At 37.4% G+C, this 24596-nt stretch overlaps 1 protein-coding gene across 1 annotated transcript in view; it reads left to right on the plus strand.

Moving 5' to 3' along the window:
* nbeab (neurobeachin b) overlaps positions 1-24596 on the plus strand; it is a 387766-nt gene that overhangs the window by 102633 nt on the left and 260537 nt on the right. The window contains exons 6-8 of the mRNA XM_053507055.1: positions 5007-5133; positions 10110-10229; positions 11703-11849. Coding sequence (XP_053363030.1) covers positions 5007-5133; positions 10110-10229; positions 11703-11849 — 394 coding nt within the window. The remainder of the gene's footprint in view (positions 1-5006; positions 5134-10109; positions 10230-11702; positions 11850-24596) is intronic.

Here is a 24596-nt window from a genome sequence, read left to right on the forward strand (position 1 = left end):
TTTTTTTCAGTTGAAGTCCCAGGATGCATAAAGTAAAGCCTTAGGGTAGACAGAAGTATGTGTGTGTGTGTCTGTGTGTGTGTTTGTGTTGGATGGGGTGTGTGGTGGGAGTGGAGACTAGAGGCCATGTGGATATAAAAGCATTTGAAGTGGGGGAAAAAAAATTAAACGGAAAGAGAGAAACACACACACACACACACTCAAACCGTAATGTGGTGGATCTTTTAGCCATTCTGAAGTTGGCTTAATAATAGTGTCACAGATGTAACTTTGTGTATGCAAACTTTATGCATAACCCCATATGGCCTCTGTGCAAACCCATTTGTATTCAAGCACTTGAGAAGCCGAAAGGTCCGTGTGGTGTTGATGTGCCGTGCTAATCTTGTTTCAGGGCTGTCTCTCTCTTATATTGCAGCAATTTACAAAGAAACACACAGGCCCCGAGCAGTGATAGCAGCCTGGAAAATCTCCGTAAACAAGTTTCCCAGAACCGTTTCAGAATGCAAATGTGTTGATTACAATTTTATATTTTCAGTGCAATTTAATTAAGTCGTAGGTAAGTGATTCCCAGCTTCGGATTTCGGTACCGAGTGCCCTGCACAGTTTGAAATTATCTCTGTTTTAAGTTGTCTCATCTGACACCACCGCTCATTACCCTGCCCTTTAGGAGCTGCAGTCCTGGCAATTTATGGTACATCAATGAACAGGTTTACATTCACAGGCCTTAATGATCCATACCACCTTATAAATAATTACAATAGACAATAATTTAGTTATTCTGTAACTGTGCTACTTTTTTCAATTCTAATTTAAATTTTACTTTTTTTTTTTTTTTTACTTTTTTGGACACTCACAAAAGGTGTTTTTTATTTATTTATTTATTTTTATATATACTACTGTCTCGACCGAAAACTTAAACTTAAATAAAATACACTTTACACATAATTAAATTTAAAATGAATATTTACACAAAAATAAAGTTACAATAAAATAAAATTTACACTACAGAAATTTATATAAGAATAGAATGTAAAAATAAAAATACAAAAGCTAGAAATATGATAGAGAAACATGCAGAAGGAAGGGTGGCCGCAGCAAAGATGCAGATGTTTTGTTCATGGTTTGGTGATGAGAAGCTGTGCAAATAGATAAGGAATTGTGCAACATCAGGCTAAGGTAGTTTGGGTAAATTGCCAACATACAGAATGTAATGAAGAAATATTTATACCTACTGGATAAAACGTGTAATCGGTGACCTGAGTGTTGTGTAATCAGTACAAGGGCTCAGTCCAAGGTATTATCAGCGTTTAGCGCCCAAATGCAGGATGAAGATCCTCCTTATTCTCTCTCTCTCTCTGTTCAGATGCTTCACTATATGTGTAGGCCTAACAAGAGAGGTCTCTGTGAATAGGTGTTCAAGTCAGACGGGACTTGTGAAACTGATTAATATTTACACATGACTTCAAGCACAGTACAGTGATAAGACTGTAAAAAACTTTATGTAAAAGTCTTAAAGAAGGCTGTATGTCTATGAATGAAGATCCAAGCTGAGGTGGCTCGCAGCCCACTGCAGTTAAATCTTTGAAAATCGACAGACATGTCGCTAATTCATGGAAAAGACGCCTACTTTCCCATGGCAGAAAATGAAAACTCCTATGTTTTTTTAGTCAAGACCTTTATAATTATTCTACCATCATCACTCAGTAAAGTTTGGCCCATGATCTGTTAACTACTAATACCCCTCCCTATCTCACTTACTTTGTAACCCGTTACACCGAACACCACTTACATTTACAGGAACTCAGCTGGGAGTTATTGCCTCATCTCCCATACAGTCCTGACCTCTCTCCAAACCATTTCCACATGTCTGGGCCATTAATAGAGTTCCTGGGAGTCCAGTATTTCAGACATAAAGCAGACAGTCTGATCTTGGCTTCGCTGTACTGAGAAATTACTTAAAAATTCAATCAATATTTGCAATATTTCATTAATAAATTTACATTACCCCTACAGGTTACCACTAAATGTGTGAACGCACATTGCGAGCCTTAAATTTTGCTAAATTCTGGAACTAAATACAGTTAGACAAGTGACTTACTAAAAAACAATATTAAACATAGTAATAAAGACACCAACTATATTACTGACAGGTGATTCATAGGGATTTACCCATCATGTATTATGGCCACTTTACAAGCCTCTGACGGCAGTAGTACGATGTGGCTTTACTTTAGTTGGTCAGGACTAACAACGTTATGTGGCAATAAAATGAGGTCAGCTGACAACCTGATGTACAGATTACCCCCCAACTCCAAAAAGTTTGGGGCACTGTAAACTGTCTATGTCTACGTCTTTCCCCTCATACCCCATGCCAAATACTGTACATTGGAAAACAGGCATTCCACTGAAGGCTTCACGATTGCTGACTGCTATCAAATGTTCTTCACCAACACGTGGGATTTTTACTGTGTTTGCTGCAGATTTATTTTTAAATGACACTTGATGCACCCTCCTGTTGTTTTGGCAGTTTACAGTAGATCCTGTCTGCAGTGTTTTGATTAAAACTTGTAGAAGCGACTGTGACTCACAGCAGGGGGGTTTGATGAATGTTGCACACTTAGCCAAAAACGACTGAGCCAGGTTTAATGCCTAGCAGTCATCTAAAGTACAGATCAGTCGGGAGTCAGTGTTGTTCAAGATGTTTCTGCATGCCAATTGCAATGAAGTCTCTCAGAAAAAAAGAAGGAAAATAAAAATCTGTGACTGCCAGGCAGCATAAGCAACAAAACATTTGTCATTTTCTCAGCCCAGCTTGCCACAGATAAAAAGAGTGATTATTTCTTAGCACTTTCCTGGTAAGCTCACAGAAAGAGTACAGGAGCTCATAGAGACTCGTTATTATCTCAGCTTGGTCTGGCTGAAATAAACCATAAAAAGACATTGCTATTCTGCCTTTCTCTGGACACTGAACTCTTATTTAAAATGTGGAGGTGTGAATCTTTACATTACAGTGACTTGCAGTAGGATAAAGTAAAACAATTGCATTTCTCCTGTCAGCTAATTTTGGAGTTTGGAGTACGCATAGGTTTAGTACTGAAGAACTTTGATACTGTACTGTAGGTTAAAAACAAGTCATGAAGCTGCATTTTCGATTAGAGGTCAGTTGACATGCAGGGGCAGACCTGCCAAAAGTGAGGTGCAGTAATCCAGACTTGAAATGACAAGAGGCTAAACAAGCACCTGAGACCTGAGTGCCTCCTATAAATAGAAATAGCTGGATTCTCCTAAAATTGTAGAGGGGAACTGGCAGAAAAGAGTCCATTTAGTTGGATGAGAAAGACAGTTAATTATCCAAGGTTGTGTTGTGAGATCTCAGAACTGTCCAGGGAGATCACAAGATCTTGACATAGGGATGTGTCTCTGAGAATAAACAACAGTTTAATTTGACTGGGATTAAATGCTAGTTTATGAGCTGACACTGAGAAACAAGATGTTTCCAAGATATTCTAAGATTTGTGCAGAAGCTTAAATGTCGGAAGAAAGGTGACAATGAACAGAGTGTCATCAGTGGTAAAAGATATAGCCTCAACAAGTATAGAGCAAGAACATAAGATGGCCAAGCACTGTGCCTTGTGGAACACCATAAAAGAATCTTCACGTCCCTCCAGGCAGAAAATAGACTATTGCCGTTCTATGTCATAAATTCCAATATTCGTGATAATGGACAAAGAGGGATTTGTGATTTATTGTGTCGTAGTCTGCAGAAAGGTCAAGGAAAAGGAGGACTGATGATAGTTTGTCTGATCAAATGGCATGACGCTTCCTGGTAACAACTGTGGGTTTCTCAATTTTTTTTGCTAACCATAACCCTAGAACTGGTCAATGGTTAAATTTTTTTTTTGTTATTTTTGATGAACAAGTCAAAGTTTTTGAATTGTTTATAGTCACATAAACAGCCATTCCCCTCAATTACTCTTGAAGTTGATAAGACTAAAAAAAAAAAAAAAAACATTTTTGCAAAAGTAATAATAAACATCTACTCAATTAAATGTGGCCAACTGTCACTTAGTGATGTTGGCTTAAATGGATGGATGGATGGATGGATGGATGGAAACATCTTTTCACAAAAAACCTCACCACATTAATGACTCCACAGACTGATTTCATAAATAACATCACATTTTTAAATCTGTTTCTTTATTAGACTTTGATTACATAAAGTGGCCCCCATTCAATCTGTGCAAATGAGCTTTTACTGTAGAATTGATTTTTTTTTCATTAAGCCTGCAATAAAAAATATTTTTCATTAATATTAAGCTTGCAGCTGTCACGACTGTTCGAGGTTTCTGGCCAATCAGGAATTCACCAGTACTGTGGTATAAGTATAGATAAACCATGCCATTCTATTCGGATGGTGAAATCCATGTTTCTACAGTAGGTTCAGCATGTGTTCCAGTTTCCTGAATGCTTATTTTTAAATACTTTAAGTTTATGTCTATGTAGAACTCTAGCTATGACATTTTGTGCATCATTGTTGTTCAGTACAGTAACTGTGCCGCACTGAAGGATTGATTATATATTTCCCTGTGCTAATATTCAGTATATAAAACTCTTAAGCCTGGTCAAACAGGCTGTTTGTTTTGTGGAGCATGAAGCACTGCGATAGAGAAAATTGAATGCATTCGGCCCTGGAGCTTTAAGACACATATATTAGTGTTGGGAAAATGGAAAGATTGTGAGTTTCAGCAGCAGCAGCTGACATGATCAATGGTTTAAACACATAGGTGATACAAGGAAAAGTTGTGGGTGCTTTAACCTGGGGCTTTACCAAATCATAAGAAATCTCATTATTTTGACTTTTACAAATAATCTTGCCCTCAGTGGTAAACTTTTGCAAACTGACATTGTTGCAATTTAATCAAGAGATTTTAATGTTTCACATGATGTGGTATTTCTTTCTCTCTCTCTCTCTCTCTCTCTCTCTCTCTCTCTGTCTTTCTCTGTAGCTTTCGGACCTGTAAAGGTGTTGGTTATTCAGCTCATTTTGTGGGAAACTGCTTGATCGTGACATCACTCAAATCCAAAGGAAAAGGCTTCCAGCACTGCGTGAAGTATGACTTTCAGCCACGAAAGGTAAATATCAATATATTTATTTATATAGCCCCGATAAGTCATTCCATTAAAACCACCTTGCTAATACAGTATTTACTGTAGTAGGTCCTCCTTCTACTGCCAAAACAGTTCTGACCTACTGTATTGAGGCAAGCTCTCTGAAGGTGTGCTGTGATATCTGGCACCACGATGTTATGAGCATATACTTATGAGCAAGTCCTGAAAGATGTAAGGTGGGACCTCCATGTATTATTTGTCTATTCCCATAGATATTCAAGTGGATTAAAATCTGGAGGTCAAGTCATGAACCATGAAGCGTGTTCTTTGGACCATTCTTGAAGCTTTTTTAAAGTGTCTCAGTGTGCATTGTCCTACTGAATGAGGCCACTTCCATTAGGGAATACAAGTTCCATGCAGGGATATACTTGGTCTGCGGCAATGTATAGGCAGGTAATACACATCAAAGCAAATCTCTCATCTCTGTAGAACTCATCTCTGTTAATACCAGTACCCAAGGGTCACCAGCAGAACATTGCCTGGAGAATCACACAGTGTCTGCTGGCTCGCCTTCATTACACAGTGCATCCTGAACATCTTATAGTTTGTGCAGTTTGTGCTGTAGTAGCTCTTCTAAGGGATTGGACCAGATGATTTAACCATTGCTCCACAAATGAGCCTTCAGTGCCCATGATCTTGTTGCTGGTTTACCTGTTGCCTTTTTTTTTTTTTACCACTTTTGGTAGATACTGTACTAACCATTGTGTACTGGGAACCTCCCACAAGACCAGCAGTCTTGGAAATGCTTTGACCCAGTCGCGCAGCTGACAAAATTTGGCCCCTTATCAAAGTCACTTCTTATGCTTGCTATTTTGCGTCCTGCTACCCAATAATAATGTGCCACTCTTTGATAGGTGTCACTGTAATAAGATAATTAATGTTCCTCACTTAACCACTCTCTCACACATTTTCTAAACTGCTTTATCCTGTATTTAGGGTCATGGGAGACTCATAAGGAGACTTGGGGCACGAGGTGGGGTACACCCTGGACAGGGTGCCAGTCTATCGCAGGGCACACACACACTCATTCACACACTACAGGCAATTTGAAAACACCATTTAACCTAACCTACATGTCTTAGGACATGGAGAGAACATGCAAACTGCATTGCGAGGAGCAAGGTGACAGTGTTAACCACTACACCACTGGCGCCCTCACTTAACCAGTCAGTGATTTCACTTAACCAGTCAGTGATTTTAATGACGTTTGATAGGAGCCAAAGCGTTTTTTTTTTTTAATATGCTTAGCAGACCACACTGTTTAAAATTTTAAAGGTCACAATATCATCTAAACCTCTACTTTTTTAAACAGGACTTTGAGCTTTTTAAGAAAAAGATGTAGTTACTACTGTATGCTAATAATGATACATTGACTCAAGTGCTGTTTTATGTGCTGCATATACAGTAACTGAATATTTATAATATTTATATAATTTATAACAGTTAAATTAGTTATAAATACTTACTGTATAGGTGCTAAAACAGGTTCCATGCAGGTAATAATTTATTAAATCTGAATGGAAGCACAGAAGATTGACTTGTAACCCGGTGGCGGTAGCATGTGTGTAACTAAGCTCTGAATATAAGGAACTTTTCTCAATAAATTTTGGATTTCTTCCCTACATAAATGTTGATGCACTTTTAAACTGCTCAGCTCCACAGGCCCCTTACATTTAAATAGTTTTCCGCCATCAAAATGAATGCCAATTCACCAGGTCAGCTCTTTGATTCATAATGTGCCCCATCGGGACCTTTTGGTCAAATGAATGAACAGATTAATAGTTGAATCAAAGTGTATAAATCCTCTCAGTGGTCTTAGGAACTGATTAAAAGTAAATTTAATGGAAGTGATTAAGACACATGTGATGCCCTTTTACCCCCTCTGGATTTCTTTGAAATATGCATACTTTTATTAAGTTTTTGATCCATCATTTAACTTGGCTTGGCTTTTGTTCAGTTAAAACTATATATTTTTATTTTAATGTTTAAAGTCATGCACAGTCGCACAGTGATATTAGATGACATGTAGAAGGGTGTCTGGGAATGATATCGCAAACACCTTCGTCTGGTAAAAAAAGGCCTTTTAGAACACATTAAAAAACACTTTTATTGTCATTCAAAAGGAAAAACAAAGCATAAATACATATTCTGGGACTAGTTGAAAGTTATGAGAGAACAATCTTATGCAATGGATTAGATCTGACTCTTAAGGAACTAGACAAGCAACAAGAAATAAAAGGCATGGTAAAATTACCATTTAGGTCATTTTGTAGTGTAAGTGTACATTTGTTGGCTGTAGCTCAGTGATTTGGAGACGTGCTTATCATTGCAGCCTAGCTTGGGTTTATTTAGTGTTGGCTTACTCCATCCACTTTTGTTGGTGAGCATATTTAAACTTGGAACATGATCTATGGCTTTGTTTTTATGGTAGAAGCTTGCCAATACAACTATGAACTTTTCCTGAAACTTAGTTATCGAACACCCTACAAAATACATTTCCAAACTGGGCAAAAGTTTGCATTAAGGCTATTTGGTTGTGGCACATGGTGATGGGTGTTCTCCCCTTAAGCAGTAAAATCACAAGGCCAATCTTATGGATGTCTTGCGAGTGTATTGAAGCGGACCTTGCAAAAAATATGAGAGAATGCTGCTTTAGAAAGCTCTTGCACTTTCTAGGAGTACAATTATAAGTTTCAGGAATGACTGGTCGACATAAAACGTGGAAAAACAAACCATAAGAATATGGCAAATGGACAGTGGAAGAAGACAAAAATTGGTCAAGGTAGAATGGGTAAACTATTGCCCATCGTGGTGAACACCCCACAAAATACAAATGGCTCAACATCAGTTCAGGCAAAAGCTGGAGCGAGGCTTTACAATTAGGAACTTTGGATAGGTCCTGTGCAGTAACTTGAAAAGGATCATTAGAGTTGAAGAAGTAATGAACAGAGATGAAGTACCTTCATCCTGAGGACACACTTCAAGAGTTTACTGGTTGAAATTTCTGGAATGCCAAAAGCATCATGAAGCATCATATTTACTTCGCTTACTCAACCTTGTTCAGATCCTTGTTCAGACAAAAAGATCTGCGGGACTTTGAGGACAGGACGGTGATGAGAATCTTAGCTATAATAAAACATTTGATTGGTGCAAACGTTTTAATGTCAGACATCTGTAAATTACAATCCTGGTTGAAGTGGCTTAGAGCCCACTGCAGTCGTTCCTGTGAACATTGCTACAGTAGAGTAGAATACCTGATCCTTGAAAATTCACGGATAACTCGTCGCCAACTTGCGGAAGAGACGCATCTGTGTAAGGGAACTGAACACACAATCATTCATCAATACAACTTGCACATTACAGTAACTCGGCTGGGAGTTGTTGCCACATCCACCGTATTGTCCTAACCTTGCTCCAACCATTTCCACATCTTGGGTTATTAAAGGAGTTCCTGGGAGGCCAGCTTTTCAGACGTGAACCAGGCAGTCCGATCATGGCTCAGTAGTGCTTTCTTCCTTGATGGTATCCAAACACTACTGAAACCCTGGAATAAGTGCATTAGTGTAGTAGGGGATTGACTTGGACGCCCTCTTAGAATGTCATTAGTTGGAGACATAACAATGATCCTTTGGGCATTAACTCGTCAAGTTGACTAAATATTGGGAATAGCAGACACTGTAAAGTCCAGCGGAAGTGATTGTTTCTTTTTGAGTGCTGGGAATGATTATGGAAATGATGCAGCATAATGGGAATATGGCAGTGGAAACAAAAGCTATATTTACTGCATTAATGCATGGAGGGATGTGAACTCTATTGAGCCCTAACAGCTACTGTACTGTAGGGGAGCAGGGCACTAGGAAATATACAAAAATGAAACTGGTGTCTGCCATAGCACCGTCAAGTGCTTGCTGAGTTGCACTACTCTGATGCTGGAATCTCTGTTGGTGTTTAGAAAACTGATGGTGTGTTTTTTACTTAACCAGTTAGATTCCTATCAGGGAGTCTAGAAAAAGACTGCTGCTTTTCTTCAGTGACCACATCCTCTGTAAGCTCTTAATGAAATGTGGCAATGAAATCTGGTTCATTCCATGCACTTCTAGCAGGCAATCGAGAAGTGGCCCAGAGTTAAGCCACTTTGTCCTTGTCAGACTGAACATCTTGGGTGGAGAAGTATAATTAGCATTCTAAAAGGAAACCCTGACACTTAGTAGGATCACTGTTGTACTTGTCAGGTTGACTGATGAGCCTTACACTATGTGGTATTGTTGTGGAAGGAATCAGACCCTGAAGTGTCATTTGCTGTACAGTACCTGGTTAGCAGGATTTCTGACAATGGCTTCTGTTCACCCAGGACATGACCTTGTGAAATGAGAGCTTGTCGTAGCTTGTTGAAAACCAATCGTGCCCATGTTAGGCGCAATGTCATCTGCCATTGCAGAGGAACAGACGATCAGCAAATTTTACAAGTTTACCTTAGCCTAGAATTAACAATGCTTGTGTTGTTTGATGTTGCACAACTTCATTTCTAATCTGTTATTTTACGATTGCCGATACACTTTCAACATCCCTGCTTTCAGCCACGGCTTTGCTCTTTCTGTCAAATCTATTATTCATATCTTGGACCTTTTGGTTTTACTGTCTTAGATGCTATACTTGCTCTGCTTTTTTTGGCTTCCAATAGAAGAGGTCACCTTAAGAAGTTCAAGTCCCTTATGGAATCAAGCAATGAAAAAAAGCAGTATCACTCTAATGATATCGACCTATTTTTAAACCGTAGACTATATTTAATTCTCTTGAACTGGTCATTATGCAAATAACTATTTCTGTAAGGTCTTACATTCATCTTTATTGGCTTTTGTAACAGCATTAGACAATGTGGGATGTTTGACCGTTAAAACTGCACTAATGATCCGAATCCTCTTCTCCTCTGTTTCCTGCAGTGGTACATGATCAGCATCGTACACATTTACAACCGCTGGAGGAACAGTGAAATCCGCTGCTACGTCAACGGGCAGCTGGTCTCATACGGCGATATGGCTTGGCACGTCAACACTAATGATGTAAGTGTGCATTCTGTCCACATCCATCTCCTGTTTTGATTTGGCCCTGAGCTGCTGTTTGATCATTGCTGTGCTGTGAAATTAGACTCCAAGGCATACGGCCATTTATCTCAATTCTCAGTCAAAAGCATGTTTATTTCTGATTTTCCATTCCAGCATGAGGCACTGCCACCCTCTCTCTGGAGCCACAGAACACTTATTTGAATAAGCCTTTGTCACCATGACAGATGGGGGTGAGGAAATGATATCATAGAGAACAAAATGGTTTATTAAAATGAAGAATGTTTCTTACCTAGGAAGGAATTCAGGAAGGATGTGAGGGATGAAGTGGAAAATATGGAAAACCAAATGTGGTTAGAGGAAATCAGTATTTGGACACTTTTTTCCCCCATTAAATATATGTCTGATGCATAAAAACTGGTCATCAAAAATAAGCCCCTCATTTGTAATTATGCAATATCACACGAGAAGGAGTGCTGTACTGCTGGATATAACATGGCTGTGGGTCGATGGTGCAGCCCGGTGGTGAAGGCATCACAACTGTGCTACACCCACCAATACAGCCCGATCATGAGTGACTGCTTTTACCCCCCAGTTATTCTCAACAGTTTATCATGTGTTCCTTCATTTAAACTGTTGTTTTTGCTCCACCAACACATATCCTTCTGCAAAATGCCAAATATACAGTATAGAAAAAACAATGCATGCAAAATTTAAGCTTGAGTCTTAAGAGGTTAAACTGGCCTGGTACAGGGTTCTGGACAGAAAATTGAGAGACAAAAACATCCTCCAGGAAGCCTGAAGAACTATTTCTCAAGACTCCATTAAAAATACAAGAACTTGAAAAGATGAAGAAATCAGCGGTGACTCAAAACTGTCATTTTTGGTAATATACAATATAAATACACAGTCAAAAAACATTATTTGTGTTAATTGTAAGTAGATATTCTACCTACCTTGTGCTATAAAGTGATTGTATCAGACATGACAACTTTAAAAAATTTTGCATGTCTGCTCTTCTGAAATGCAAACAGCAGTCTTCTGTTGTGGCCAATAAAATGGTAGATATTTCAATTGATGAAGAAACAACTGACAGTTGTGCGGGATGCTTTACTCCTTCTACTATCTCACATAATAATTTTTTTATGCTTGAAAGATGTTAGTCCCTCCCGTTCTGTCATGGTAGAGTATTTTCCGACCTCATAAATGAGATTTCAGGTTAGATTTAATTTGATTTCAGATCAAAGATAAGATGTCGAATATTTGCTTACTTTCCTTATGTTATCTAGCTTGTGCTGCAAACATTCAAAACTCTTCCGTCTCCATTTTCTAAATCTGCATTTATCTCCAGCTTATTTCCTGTACACCCTCATACAGTACATTTTCTCACTTCTCTGGTTCGAAATCGTTCCTCTATTCTTCCGTCTCAATGTCACTAACATCCTCCATGTTTCTTCTATTTCTTTATCACAGAGCTATGACAAATGTTTCCTGGGCTCGTCAGAGACAGCGGATGCTAACCGAGTGTTCTGTGGACAGCTCGGTGCCATCTATGTGTTCAGCGAAGCTCTCAACCCAGCACAGATCTTCGCCATCCATCAGCTGGGGCCGAGTTACAAGGTCTGTAAGAAAGATCTTCAAAACCCAGTTATAAAAAAGACTTCTGCAAGTAGGTCAGGTCTCTTGCCGTTCAACATTGTTTTGCCGTTCTTGACATATCTCCTTAACCCCTTACTCCCACCACTCATCGTTGCATCCCTCTTCCTCCAACTACTACTTGCAAATTTTTTTGCCGCTGCCACACATGATGCTAGTTGTAACAGGGGCAGATTTGTTTTCACTGTTTGAGTTTAATGGGCCAAGTTTTGGGCTGGGAGTGAATGGCATTTAGGCGGCTTTTTCTTGTTAGAGCAATCGATCAGACTGACACTGAATAATCATGGGTGTCTGTGAGCTCAGATTAAAAAAAAGAGGGCACGAAGGCTACGTTCACATCACAAGACACATTGCTCATTTCAGATTTCTGGGTCGGATCGGAGTTGCGTGTCATGACAGTTTCTCTAATATGAATGTGTCTGTCCTCTGCAGAAGTGGAAGGTAGATTTACTTTGTTCGTACATTTACTGTGTTCATATTCTTGATATCTATACTTGATATCAGAGTTCTATTAGGGGACACTAATAACAAGGGCAGTGGTAGCTTGGCCAGTGGTGGCACTGAGTTACTGATCAGAAGGTCACCGGTTTGAGCTCCAACTTCACCAGGTTGCTGTTGTTGAGCCCTTGAGCAAGGCTTTTAACCCTATCTGCTCCAGGGGGCGCTGTTTTATGGCTGGGATATGTGAAGAAAGAATTTTACTGTGCAGTAATGTACAGTATACAGTATGTGACCAATAAAGCCTTAATTTTTTTTTTTTTTTTTTACTTTTACTTTACTACATCATACAACAAATATCTGTACTCTTACTTAACTACCTCTCCGCGTATCATTGCATTACCTATCTACAGTGGTGTTTAGTGTTTTTTTTTGCCAGAATTTTACCACTTGCTGACTATTATACATACTTCATTTTCTTTTGAGACATGCCAGAATCAGTGCGTTCACTATCAGAAAGCAGAGAGAGATTTTTTTGGTTACTACATACTTTTGTACAAAAGTACTATTTGCTGTACGGAATGTCTACTTTTACTCAAGTAATGCATTTCTATACTTTCCCACTTCTGGATCTCTGAAATGGCACACATGCACACATCGATAAGTCTTTGCATCATCTGCAAACTTGCAGAAAAAAAAAATCAGATCACTGTTAATTTGTGTAAAAAAATTGGATTTAAGTCACTTTAGGCTGATAATATCAACATAGCCTTAGCATCTTCCCTTGAATTTCTCCATAGCCATGTTTAAGTAAGTGACAGTGATAAACGATTCGTTTTTTTTTAACGAATCTTTAACGTGACTTAGAAGAACGAGTACTCTCGGAGAGTGATTCGTTCATTTTCTACTGGGCGCGTATGCACAAATCATTGCAAAACCTTCGTAGGTTAAATACAGGAAACAGAATCGATCGATTGCTTCTCAATGACTTTTCGTGTCCGAGTCATTCGTTCTTTTGTCACGTGACTCCCATAGGCGCTATGCGGTGCAGTAATGTAGATTCAAAAGAACGAACTATTTGGACCAGAAGATATGAGAGGTGAGCTACTCATTCTGTTTATTATAATATGTCCAATTATTATTATTATTATTATTATTATTATTATTATTATTATATGTACACAAATAAAGCCAAAATTTGTGTATGTAGACGTTCATGGGGTCTGTTTATAGAAAAAGTTACATTTTATTTTATTTCTGATCAAAAGAACAAAATTAACTAAATGGCTCAAAAAAATATTTGTTCATCTTGATAAACGAGATTCAAAGAACCGAGTCACTAAAATGACTTAAACTTCCCATCACTAGAAAGTGATGCCAGAGGTGATAAACTTTATCTTTATTTTTCAACTCTAAGCTAATGCTAGATACCAATACATACAAACTGCTAAATGCTAACATGGATAGAAGTTGTTAACTGCATCAATCACTGTATGTTTAAAAATGTTTCATAGGTTGTATAGATTTTCCAACCTTTAGCAAACAATCATGGTTGCATTATGAAATACACCATATAACCGGTGCCTGGCTTTTGCCGAACATTTCCTTAGAGAAATAAAGAGCAGTGTGTGTGAAATCTATTTAAAAGGAATAAGTCCAGGTTTACTGTAAAAGTACTAAAACACGGAGCGGTTTAATCTGTTTTTCTGAATTCCACAGGGATTCTGACTTAATTTTAACAAAAACCTAAAAAAGAGAATTTGAGAATGTTTTAATGCCCTTAATTTACATGCTTTCACTTTGTTTCTGAGCTTTTCTTCCAAGGAGTTTTTGCAGAGCTCTTGTTTTTAATTGTGTCCTGGAGGTAAAATCATCCGGTTGATCTTTTGTAAAATGGGTACTAATGTTACTGTAATTACGACCTGCGGCAGTTTTTGACTTCAAGTCTGCGTAATGTACAGTTTTCAAAGTAACTCTGCATTCTGTATAGTGTTAGACTACATTCTCAAGGAGTTTTACAAGGTGTTTTTGGGAAAACATATTCAGACTGATTTTATATATATATATATATATATATATATATATATATATATATATATATATATATATATATATATATATATATATATACAGGGGTTGGACAATGAAACTAAAACACTGGCCAATTTAATGTTTGAGGTTTCATGGCTAAATTTGACCAGCCTGGTGGCCAATCTTCATTGATTGCACTTTTCACCAGTAAGAGCAGAGTGTGAAGGTTTAATTAGCAGAGTAATAGCACAGTATTGCAATGCACATAGGTGACATATCAGAGGTTAAAATAGGACAAATTGTTGGTGCACGTCTCGCTGGCGCATCTGTGCCCAAGACAGCAAGTCTCTGTGATGTATCAAGAGCCACAGTACACAGAGTAATGTCCAACAGAAGTAACTGTGGACACAAGAGGAAGCTGCCTGAAAGGCATGTCCAGGTGCTAACCAGGATTATATCCAAAAACCATAAAACCAAAGCTGCCCAAATCACTGCAAAATTAATTGTGCACCTTAACTCTCCTGTTTCCACCAAAACTGTTTGTCGGGAGCTCCTCAAGTCAATGTACATGGCCGGGCTGCTATAGCCAAACCTTTGGTCACTCGTGCCAATGCCAAACGCCGGTTTCAATTGTGCTAGCAGTGAAAATCTTGGGCTGTGGACAATGTGAAACATGTATTGTTCTCTGATGAGTTCACCTTCACTGTCTTTCCCACATCCAGGAAAGTTATGGTGTGGAGAAACCCCAAAAAAGCGTACCACCCAGACTGTTGCATGCCCAGAGTGAAGCATGGGGGTGGATCAGTGATGGTTTGGGCTGCAATATCATGACATTTCCTAGGCCGAATGCCTGTGCTACTATAGAGGCGCATCACTGCAAAAGAGGACCATGTGCACCCAATGGTTCAAACATTGTATTCTAAAGGCGGTGCCGTGTATCAGGATGATGATGCACCAATACACACAACAAGACTGGTGACAGAGTGGTTTGATGAACATGAAAGTGAAGTTGAACATCTCCCATGGCCTGCACAGTCACCAGATTTAAATATTATTGAGCCACTTTGGGGTGTTTTGGAGGAGCGAGTCAGGAAATGTTTTCCTCCACCAGCTATTCTGCAAAGAATGGCTCAAAATCCCTCTGGCCACTGTGCAGGACTTGTATCTGTCATTCCCAAGATGAATTACTGTGGTCTAAAACCAGGCGTTTCAGTTTCATTGTCCAATAAGTATTTGATCGCCCTGTGATTTTGCAAGTTCTCTTACTTGGAGGGGTCTACAGTTTTCAGCATAGGTGCATTTCCACTGTGAGAGACAGAATCTAAAAAGAAAAATCCGGAAATCACATTGTATGATTTTTGAACAATTTATTTGTGAATTATTACTGTATCAAATAAGTATTTGATCACTTGCTTATCAGCCAGATTTCTGACGCTCAAAGACCCGCTATTTTGCTTTTAAATAGTCCAGCTACACTCTGCTCTGATTTTAAATTAGTAGCACCTGTTTGAGGTCGTTAGCTGTCATAAAGACACCTATGCACCCCACAATCAGCCAAAGTCTAAGTAGCAACATGGGCAAAACCAAAGAGCTGTCAAAAGACACAAGAGACAAAATTGTAGACCTTCACAAATCTGGAAAGGGCTACGGGGCAATTGCCAAGCAGCTTTGTGAAAAAAGAACAACTGTTGGACCAATTGTCAGAAAATGGAAGAGGCTAATGATGACTGTCAGTGTCCCTCGGACTGGGGCCCCACGAAAGATCTCTCCTCATGGGGTATCAATGATACTAAGAATGGTGAAGAATCAGCCCAGAACTACATGGGAGGAGCTGGTCAATGCCGTGAAGAGAGCTGGGACCATCGTTTCCATGGCTACTATCAGTAATACACTAAGACGTCATGGTTTAAAATCTTGCATCGCACGGAAAGTTCCCCTGCTTAAGTCAGCCCATGTCCAGGCCTATTTGAAGTTTGCCAGGGACCATCTGGATGATCCAGAGGAGTCATGGGAGAAAGTCATGTGGTCAGATGAGACCAAAGTAGAGCTTTTTGGTCTTAACTCCATTCGCAAACCTGACAGATCTAGAGAAGATCTGTATGTAGGAGTGGGCCAAAATCCTGGTGAAGAACTACAGGAGCCGTTTGACCTCTGTAAACCTGTGACCATCAAGATTTTTGGTGGTTTCTTTTTGCAAACCCAGTATTCTATGTTTCTTTCAACAACAATGTAAGTTACTGTAGGCCGTGTTTGATCAGCTTAACAATACATAAATAAACTGTGACAATCAAAGAAAGCATTAAAATCACTGGAATTGGGTCAGAAAAAATCATGAATGAAGATCATGTAATTAAAGTTGCTTCACAATAAAATGTACAGTAAAAATCAGAGCTATGTTTAATAATGAAAGTAAGTGCATTTACACACACACACACACACACACATATTCACACTGTGTCGAGCACTCACAGAAATTAGACTAAACAGCTGTGTGACCATAAGAAAACCACTTTTTTTCCTGAGATTCATCAGACAAAAAGGCTTCAATTTGCCAGAGAGCATAAGGATTGGACTTTGTAGCAGCAAGAAAAACTTTGGGTTTTTTGGACTGATTTTTGGCCATGTATTGTATATTCAAAAATTATACAATATATATAAAAGTTGGAATAATATTGGGAAATATGTCTAAAGTATAATAAGCAGTTATCATGATTACGTACTATCAAATAGATATAGCAGGGATTAATTTAAAAACAGGAGGTGTATAAATTAAAGCCCACTCTCATTGTTGGAAGCTCAGGTACAAAGCTCAGGTGTTTGTGAGCATTCCAAAAAGCCACGTCAAGACCATCTTCATGGTGAAGTGGAACCATCCCAGTTCCCAACAAACATCACGAGCAAATTATAGGGGCCATCCTCAGCAGCGAGCTAGAGTCCTCCATGCAATGAGAATTCAGGATATGTCAGGCAGGTCTAGAGGGCAGAAACGGGTCAGGATTACTGGCAACTCAGGAGTGTAAAGTGCGGCTTGGCGGAGTGAGAAAAAGATAAAGAGAACAGTTAGGTATACTCTCGGTCTCATGACGAATAAGGTCAATGTACTGTATATTTTGTGCGAGTGCAAGCAAGGACTCCAGCAGGACTAACTATACAGCATAAGGGCAAGTCAGGAGGAAACACATACATGAGGTCAATACAAATGCTGTATTAGCAATTAGCCAATGTTGACAATACAGATATAGATATCCGTAGTAGGTGCACAGATCTGTTACAAAGCTTAGCGAAAGGTTTACAGAGCATCTGGTAGGGACTAGAGTTGGGCATGAGAATATGAGCGAAACATTTTTGCTTTTATAGAAAGATAAGAAGCTTGAAGGACCAACAAAAACCCTGTTCATTAACATGAACTTGTAGTGTTTATTTATCTTCAGTAACTGACCGATCATAATAATAATGATCTCAATTAGACTATTAATTAATTTATATTTTGATTAATATATTTTTTTTAAATAAGGTCCAAGTGCTATGAAATACTGAAACATGAATAGCTGAGCTGAAATGTGAGTGATGTAGCTGAGGTTGAAGAACTGTCATAATCCAGACAGAATCCACACACCATGCTGTCATTGCAGCATATATAGAAATATGGTTGTTACGCTTAGATCTTTAATTTACTCATGCTTATGCTTTGGCGTCAAAGCTTAATTGGTCTTGAAAGTGACGAAAAATAAGCTTTCTTTAGGCTTTCTTTTTTTACTTGGATACTGTTATATATAATATATACTGATCCTACTGTAACTGCCCATATCCATGCCCTGCACAGCTTTTTGGTATGCTTAAACATAAGATCCTCTAAAGATCCTTCAGTTCTTCAGTTAGCTGAGAAACACACACACACCATCAGGACGGGCAGGTTATTAGAAATAATGAAGATCCTACGGTGAGAGAAAGCAATTACACACCACAGATAAACCTGTAATCTGTGTTTACCTCTGATCAGTCTGTGCAGTCAGCATCAGTTTTCTTTCTTTTCACCAATGTGCTTCTATTTTTCTTCATCAGATAGACTTTTTACTTTCTTAACTAAGATTTTCTTTTAGCTAGTGCTCAGTAACGGTTATAGTCATGCTGATGTGTACAATTGTTATTTGCATGACCATAGTAATACTGATAAGACAAGATCAGACAATGATTTCCTTAGAGTATTAAAAACTTGGGTCAAGGTCTCATCACTACGCTGCAATAACAAACTACTTTAGTGATGTTATTACTGTTTAGACATATTGTTTAGTGTGCTGCATGTGAGTTGGGTTGCAGACTACATCAGTTGGCCTGTCGGAATACTTTACAATGGGGAAATAGACACCTATACAAAAAAAACAACAGTTTTATGATAAAAATATATGCATCAAAATTAATTATGTTCTTAGCGAGTCAGGATAAGCTGTTATTTAACATTACATTATTATTAACAACTTTGCTTTGGCTGATTTAGGAACAACAACTTGTCCAGGTATAGATTGAGCTCAAATGATCTTTGAACAAAACAAAGAAATCTGTTAAAAGGCCCATGTTGACCAGGTTGTGACTCTTCATCCTTTTCTTTAAATCTACAGTTTATATGATTCTGCTAACGGTAGGAAGCCCTGTGTTTGTGTTCATATCTATTTGTGTCTGGTTCAGTTCACCCTCACATTGACCAACAAATCCGGCTTATTTGGAAATCGGAAATTTCTTTGGCTTTTTCACTTCTAGATGGGTCTATTTCAATTTGAAAAGGACAAAATGTGCAAAACCTTCATCCGCATGTATGAATTATTTTACAAAGGTTAATAAATATGAGACAGAACGTCACTGTCTCGAATAGTACAATAGAAAATAATATCGAGATACTCATACTATGCATGGTGTTCTTTCTGTTTAACATTACTTTTTTACACATAAGCTGTAGAATTCTTACACACTAAGGTCGTAAAATCCAGACCATGAAATTACTTGATTTATACACACACTGACAAAAATCGTGTCGCCTATTCAAGTTGTAGGAACATCAAATACTAACTTAACTTCTAGTTGATCATTTTGGAGTGAGAATAGGCTTATAATATATGAAAGGCAAAGGCCTCTCGATTACGCTTATTTTACCAAAATAAAATATTATCATGCCATGATTTTTAATTATTTAATTAGTACAAAAAGGTCAGACTTTGCTTAGACAAAAGTCTTGTCACTTAACAGAAATAATGTACAGTACAGAACATGAAGTCATAGTGGGAGTGGAAAAAGAATTAATATTGTGTATGACTCCCATGAGCTTAGAGGACTGCGCAATGACACAAATAACTTATATAACTATATATAACTATATATAACTATATATATATATATAACTATATATATATATATATATATATATATATATATATATATATATATATATATATATATACTTTGTATATTTTATATACTGTGTTTTTGCATTCTGATCTCTACTGCAGCAGGGCAGCATGCTTGACCACATTTTTTTTTTAGATGGTTCAAGATCCAGACCCGTGTGCTGTGCTCAATGTTATCACACTCAAATCTTAAATTATTTAAAAGCATGCTGAGTCTCGTGCTGGCATTTGGGACCCTGAGCACAGTATAATGCGGTATAGAAGATGAGTGAGTGAGTGACACAAAACTTTTATTTAACCTAGTTATTTAAGCTTTCAAGAAAAAAAATCCTTCCATATTAATAATATTGCTATGAAATACATTTGAAAATCTGTAAAATATACTACATATAAAAATCAGTAAAATATATTAATAGTAATGGTATACCTTATAACGAGCCATATTGTGGACAGTAGCTCATGGGGTGTTGGACTACTGATTGGAAAGTAACAGGTTCAAACTCCAGTGTCATCAAGCTGTCACTGATAGCATTTGTCACTGTTAAGGGCCTTCAACAAGACCCTTAACCCTCAAATGCTCAGATGTAAATGTGAGAAAATGTAAGTTGCTATGGATAAGGGAGTCTGACAGATGCTGGAAAGTCTTAAAATGCACTACATCATTTGTGTTGTATTCTCTTGTGCTTAGGAGCTACTGGACAAATCTTTTTCATTGTAAATAGAGGATGGTGCATGCTTCTGAACTGCACTAGCTTTGAGTGCATGTATTTATCCCCAGAGATTACAGAGAAATATAATTTATGGAAATGTTCTCACCTTAAAGCACCCTGGTTTGATCTTGGGCTACTGTCTGCGGCGTCTGCAGTTTCTGTGTATGAACAAAGAGATGCTGGTTTTAGAAACTAGCCTGGCTAATACTGGATAGCGCTAGTGATCATGTTACGGATAGGTTTATTCTAGCAAAATGTTAATGAAAGTCTTTTTTTAGGGAGGTTTATGATGAGTAGGAACTTTTTATTTATTAAATGAACAACATTTTAAGAGGTGGTGTGGGGTTCCTGGCTTAGTGGTTAGCACTGTCGCCTTTCACCTCCAGGGTTCGGGTTTGATGCTTGGTGGGTTTCCTCTGGATTCCTCCTACAGTCCAAAGACATACAGTTTAGGCTAATTGGCGCTCACCAATTGCCTGTAGTGTGTGAATGTGTGTATGTGATAGCCCTAGAATGAATTGGAACACTGTCCAGGGTGAACCCCACTTTGTGCCCTAAGTCTCCTGGAATAGGCTCCAGGCCCCCGGTGACCCTGTATAGAGGATGAAGCAGTATAGACGATGAGAATGGTTTCATCTTCAAATGTCCGTCTGCTTTTCTGCCTGCTTTTCTGCCTGAGCCCATCCAGGGTATACTGTATTTCTACTTAACTTTTAATGTCCACAGGACAGGCAGTATGCTTAATAAGACAAAGTGCTCCATATAGAAAAGCATCCAACATGCCTATTATGGACTTATTACATCTGTGTTAATTCATCCACTGTGGCCTATTTTTAGCCCGGGAGCTTTGGACATATTAGTTAGCACTGTTGGTTTTATGCAAATAGTGCTAGAGTGGTGTGGGTTACAAGAGTTATTATCCTCTAATCCCTGTGATTTTTCGAAGAAACCAATGATTCATGCTCTGTCTTCAAACCAGCGACTACCAGACCTACCACGCTACTGAGATTAATTAGCGTTACCGAGCACGGCACACTGAGATTAACTACCATAATGTTAAAGTAGGTATGATTTCCGCTGAGCTGCTACAGATAATGACTTTCTCCAGCACTGGTTACAGTAGCTGATAAATTAATGACGATAGTGACCTATGAGCGAGGTAATATACAATATAAAAGTGAAAGTTCATTGGGAAAGGAGCTAGCTTGAGGTTAAATTTACATGATGTACAAAGGAAAAAGAAGGCCAAAAGAAACTGTATTTATACTCACACAAAAACTAATGTAAAACTTAAGTAATTGTTTCTCTGTCTTTCTTACACACTACCTGGGCAACAAGTCAACAAACTCTAATATTTCATTAAACACCTTTGGCTTTAATGCAATGCGATGTGGCGACCGGTTTATGTTCCAAATGAATTCCTTATGGTCTCAGGCAATGTACTTTCAAACATAATATGGTACATGTATAGAGATCTTCAAGAATCACATAATGATGTTTTGCTTAAATAAGGATTTTTTTTTTTTCAAAATATGGATTCACAATGACTCAATGACACAGAAGTTTGCCATTAAGAAATCTGAACTTATTATATACAGTAAATTGATAGTCTTTTTCAATTACAAATAAAATAGGTATATTTTATAATAAAATAAAACTGTTATCTAAACTATTGCACAAGATTCTTATATTTTCATTGATTAAAAAAAGATAGAGAGCATAAAAGCTTTCGAAAAATATCTTACCACAAATAAACTGAGAGAACAAAAGGATAGCAAAACCGATTGGTTTTCTGCCATCAGATTTCGACGCCCTCTCTGCTACACTGGCCAACTGCTAAGTGTCTGAAATATTTTTTTGGACTGCAGGATGTTTTTCACAGTATTACTTCTCTCTTGTTGTTGCTTCTTCCCTGCTGACACAGAAGATAAATGCTGTTTGGCTGTTTTTTCCTCCTCAAAAGGCTAGTATTACATCATTAGTTTCTGCCAGCTGGGTGTGAAACCTGACAAGAACCCACGGAGCCGCCTATAAACGTTCAGCCAATCATTCATTTTTTAATCAAATGCTTGATTTCATTTTAGATATAGATTTGATATTTTTTATTCAGTATCATTTTTATGGTGCACATCGGTGTCACATATTTGTGAGAAATATTATAAGCATAAAAACGTGTCTGTATTCTCATTGAGTTACTTCAGCTATAAAGTGCAATATGAAATATGAAATATTGTATATTTTCTGAGTTGATTTAATTTTGTACTTGTGTTTGGGGCATTTCTGGGTCCTGACATTTCGTTGCTGTCAGGGTAAATTTATAACATTTTGACATTAATCAATCATTAATCAATCTATTGCTGTCTATAAACAAGAAAGTTAACAAAGTGCTAATATTTGTCAAGTGGTTCAGTGGAGTGACAAATTACATTTTAGTGTAGTTAAAGTTAACGGCTCTTAAAATGTGTCTATTAATAACTGTGATTTACATCCATGAAGATGAGCTAGCATCACATTTGGTTTTCTACATTGCTAAATAGTTAACATGAGGATTAACACTTTTACATTTACACCTATAGAAAATGCTTCTGTTGCTCCTCACCCATTTGCAAATTTTTTTTTTACACATCAATCAATCAATCAATCAATCAATCAATTACTGTAATTAATAAAATGTATTATTTTAGATATTTTACATTTTAAATAAAGTATAGTAAGATAAGGAATAAAAAATGCATTGACAGTCAAAATGTAGGAAACAACAACAACAACAACAACAACAGCAATAATAATAATAATAATAATAATAATAATAATAATAATAATAATAATTGACTTAACAAATATACTCTGGATGAGGTGCCAATCCATTACAGGACATAACAAATAAGTAAAAATACAAATAACAAGCAAATGATAGAACAGGGACAGAAATACATTTTGAAAAGCCAATAAACAATATGTGTAAAGAAGTTATAATAATTAATGTGTATAAAATACAATGAACATTTAATAATGTACATGATATAAAAGTAATGTAAAACAGCCTAAAATAAGCAATAAGACAATCAAAAAAGCTAGTTAAAGCTAAAGTAAGGTGAGAAAAAAAAATCTATAATCAAAGATTAACATACTGTAAGCAGCCTAACATATTTAATGTTATTACAACCTTTTTTCCTTAGAAAAACATGATATAACTTGAATCAAAGAGAGCAAAACTATAGAAAAAAATTAAGCTAGTGCTGATTTAATGTCAGTAACACCGAAATAATTAACAGTATTCATAAAGTTTTTTTTTATTATTATTATTATTATTATTATTATTATTTATTTAAATTTTTATTTCGTAATGAAGAGAAAACGCAGTTCCTTCCCTTTCTCAGGCCACTTAATCAAACACATGAGACACCTGAATGTACTGTAGGATATAAAAGCTATCCACAGGTACAGGTATCCACCATTTCTGCAATCTGACATCTATTGCTGTCTATAAACAAGAAAGTTAACAAAGTGCTAATATTTGTCAAGTGGTTCAGTGGAGTGACAAACTACATTTTAGTGTAGTTAAAGTCAACGGCTCTTAAAATGTGTCTATTAATAACTGTGATTTACATCCATGAAGATGAGCTAGCATCACATTTGGTTTTCTACATTGCTAAATAGTTAACATGAGGATTAACACTTTTACATTTACACCTATAGAAAATGCTTCTGTTGCTCCTCACCCATTTGCTAATTTCTTTTTTTACACAATTTCCCTGGTAGTTTAATGAATATTTCATTAAAACAATAATCCTGAACATGTATCCTGCTTTGGCATGCAGTACAAACTTCTGTTAGCAATATTAGCTACTCAGTAAGGCTAAGTTCTGCAGGCTCATTTTCTAAAAAAAAAAAAAAAAAAGCAGTAAAATAACTTTGAAAATAGCAACACTTGAGTCTGAGTCACAGACTGTTAGAATCGACCCGTTCCTGAGCTTTAATCTTTAAAGTGAAGCCAGCGATGAACTCTCCCTGAACCGTCCCTCACTGAGGAAGCAGTCAGATGTAAAATGATTAGCACGCACTTACAAGACTACAGGGATAACTTTCGAAACATTTCAACTGAACTTAAACAAAATCCACAGTGTCTTCAGTTT

The sequence above is a fragment of the Clarias gariepinus genome, chromosome 11, assembly GCF_024256425.1.
Source record: "Clarias gariepinus isolate MV-2021 ecotype Netherlands chromosome 11, CGAR_prim_01v2, whole genome shotgun sequence".
In the NCBI taxonomy this organism is placed as follows: domain Eukaryota; kingdom Metazoa; phylum Chordata; class Actinopteri; order Siluriformes; family Clariidae; genus Clarias; species Clarias gariepinus.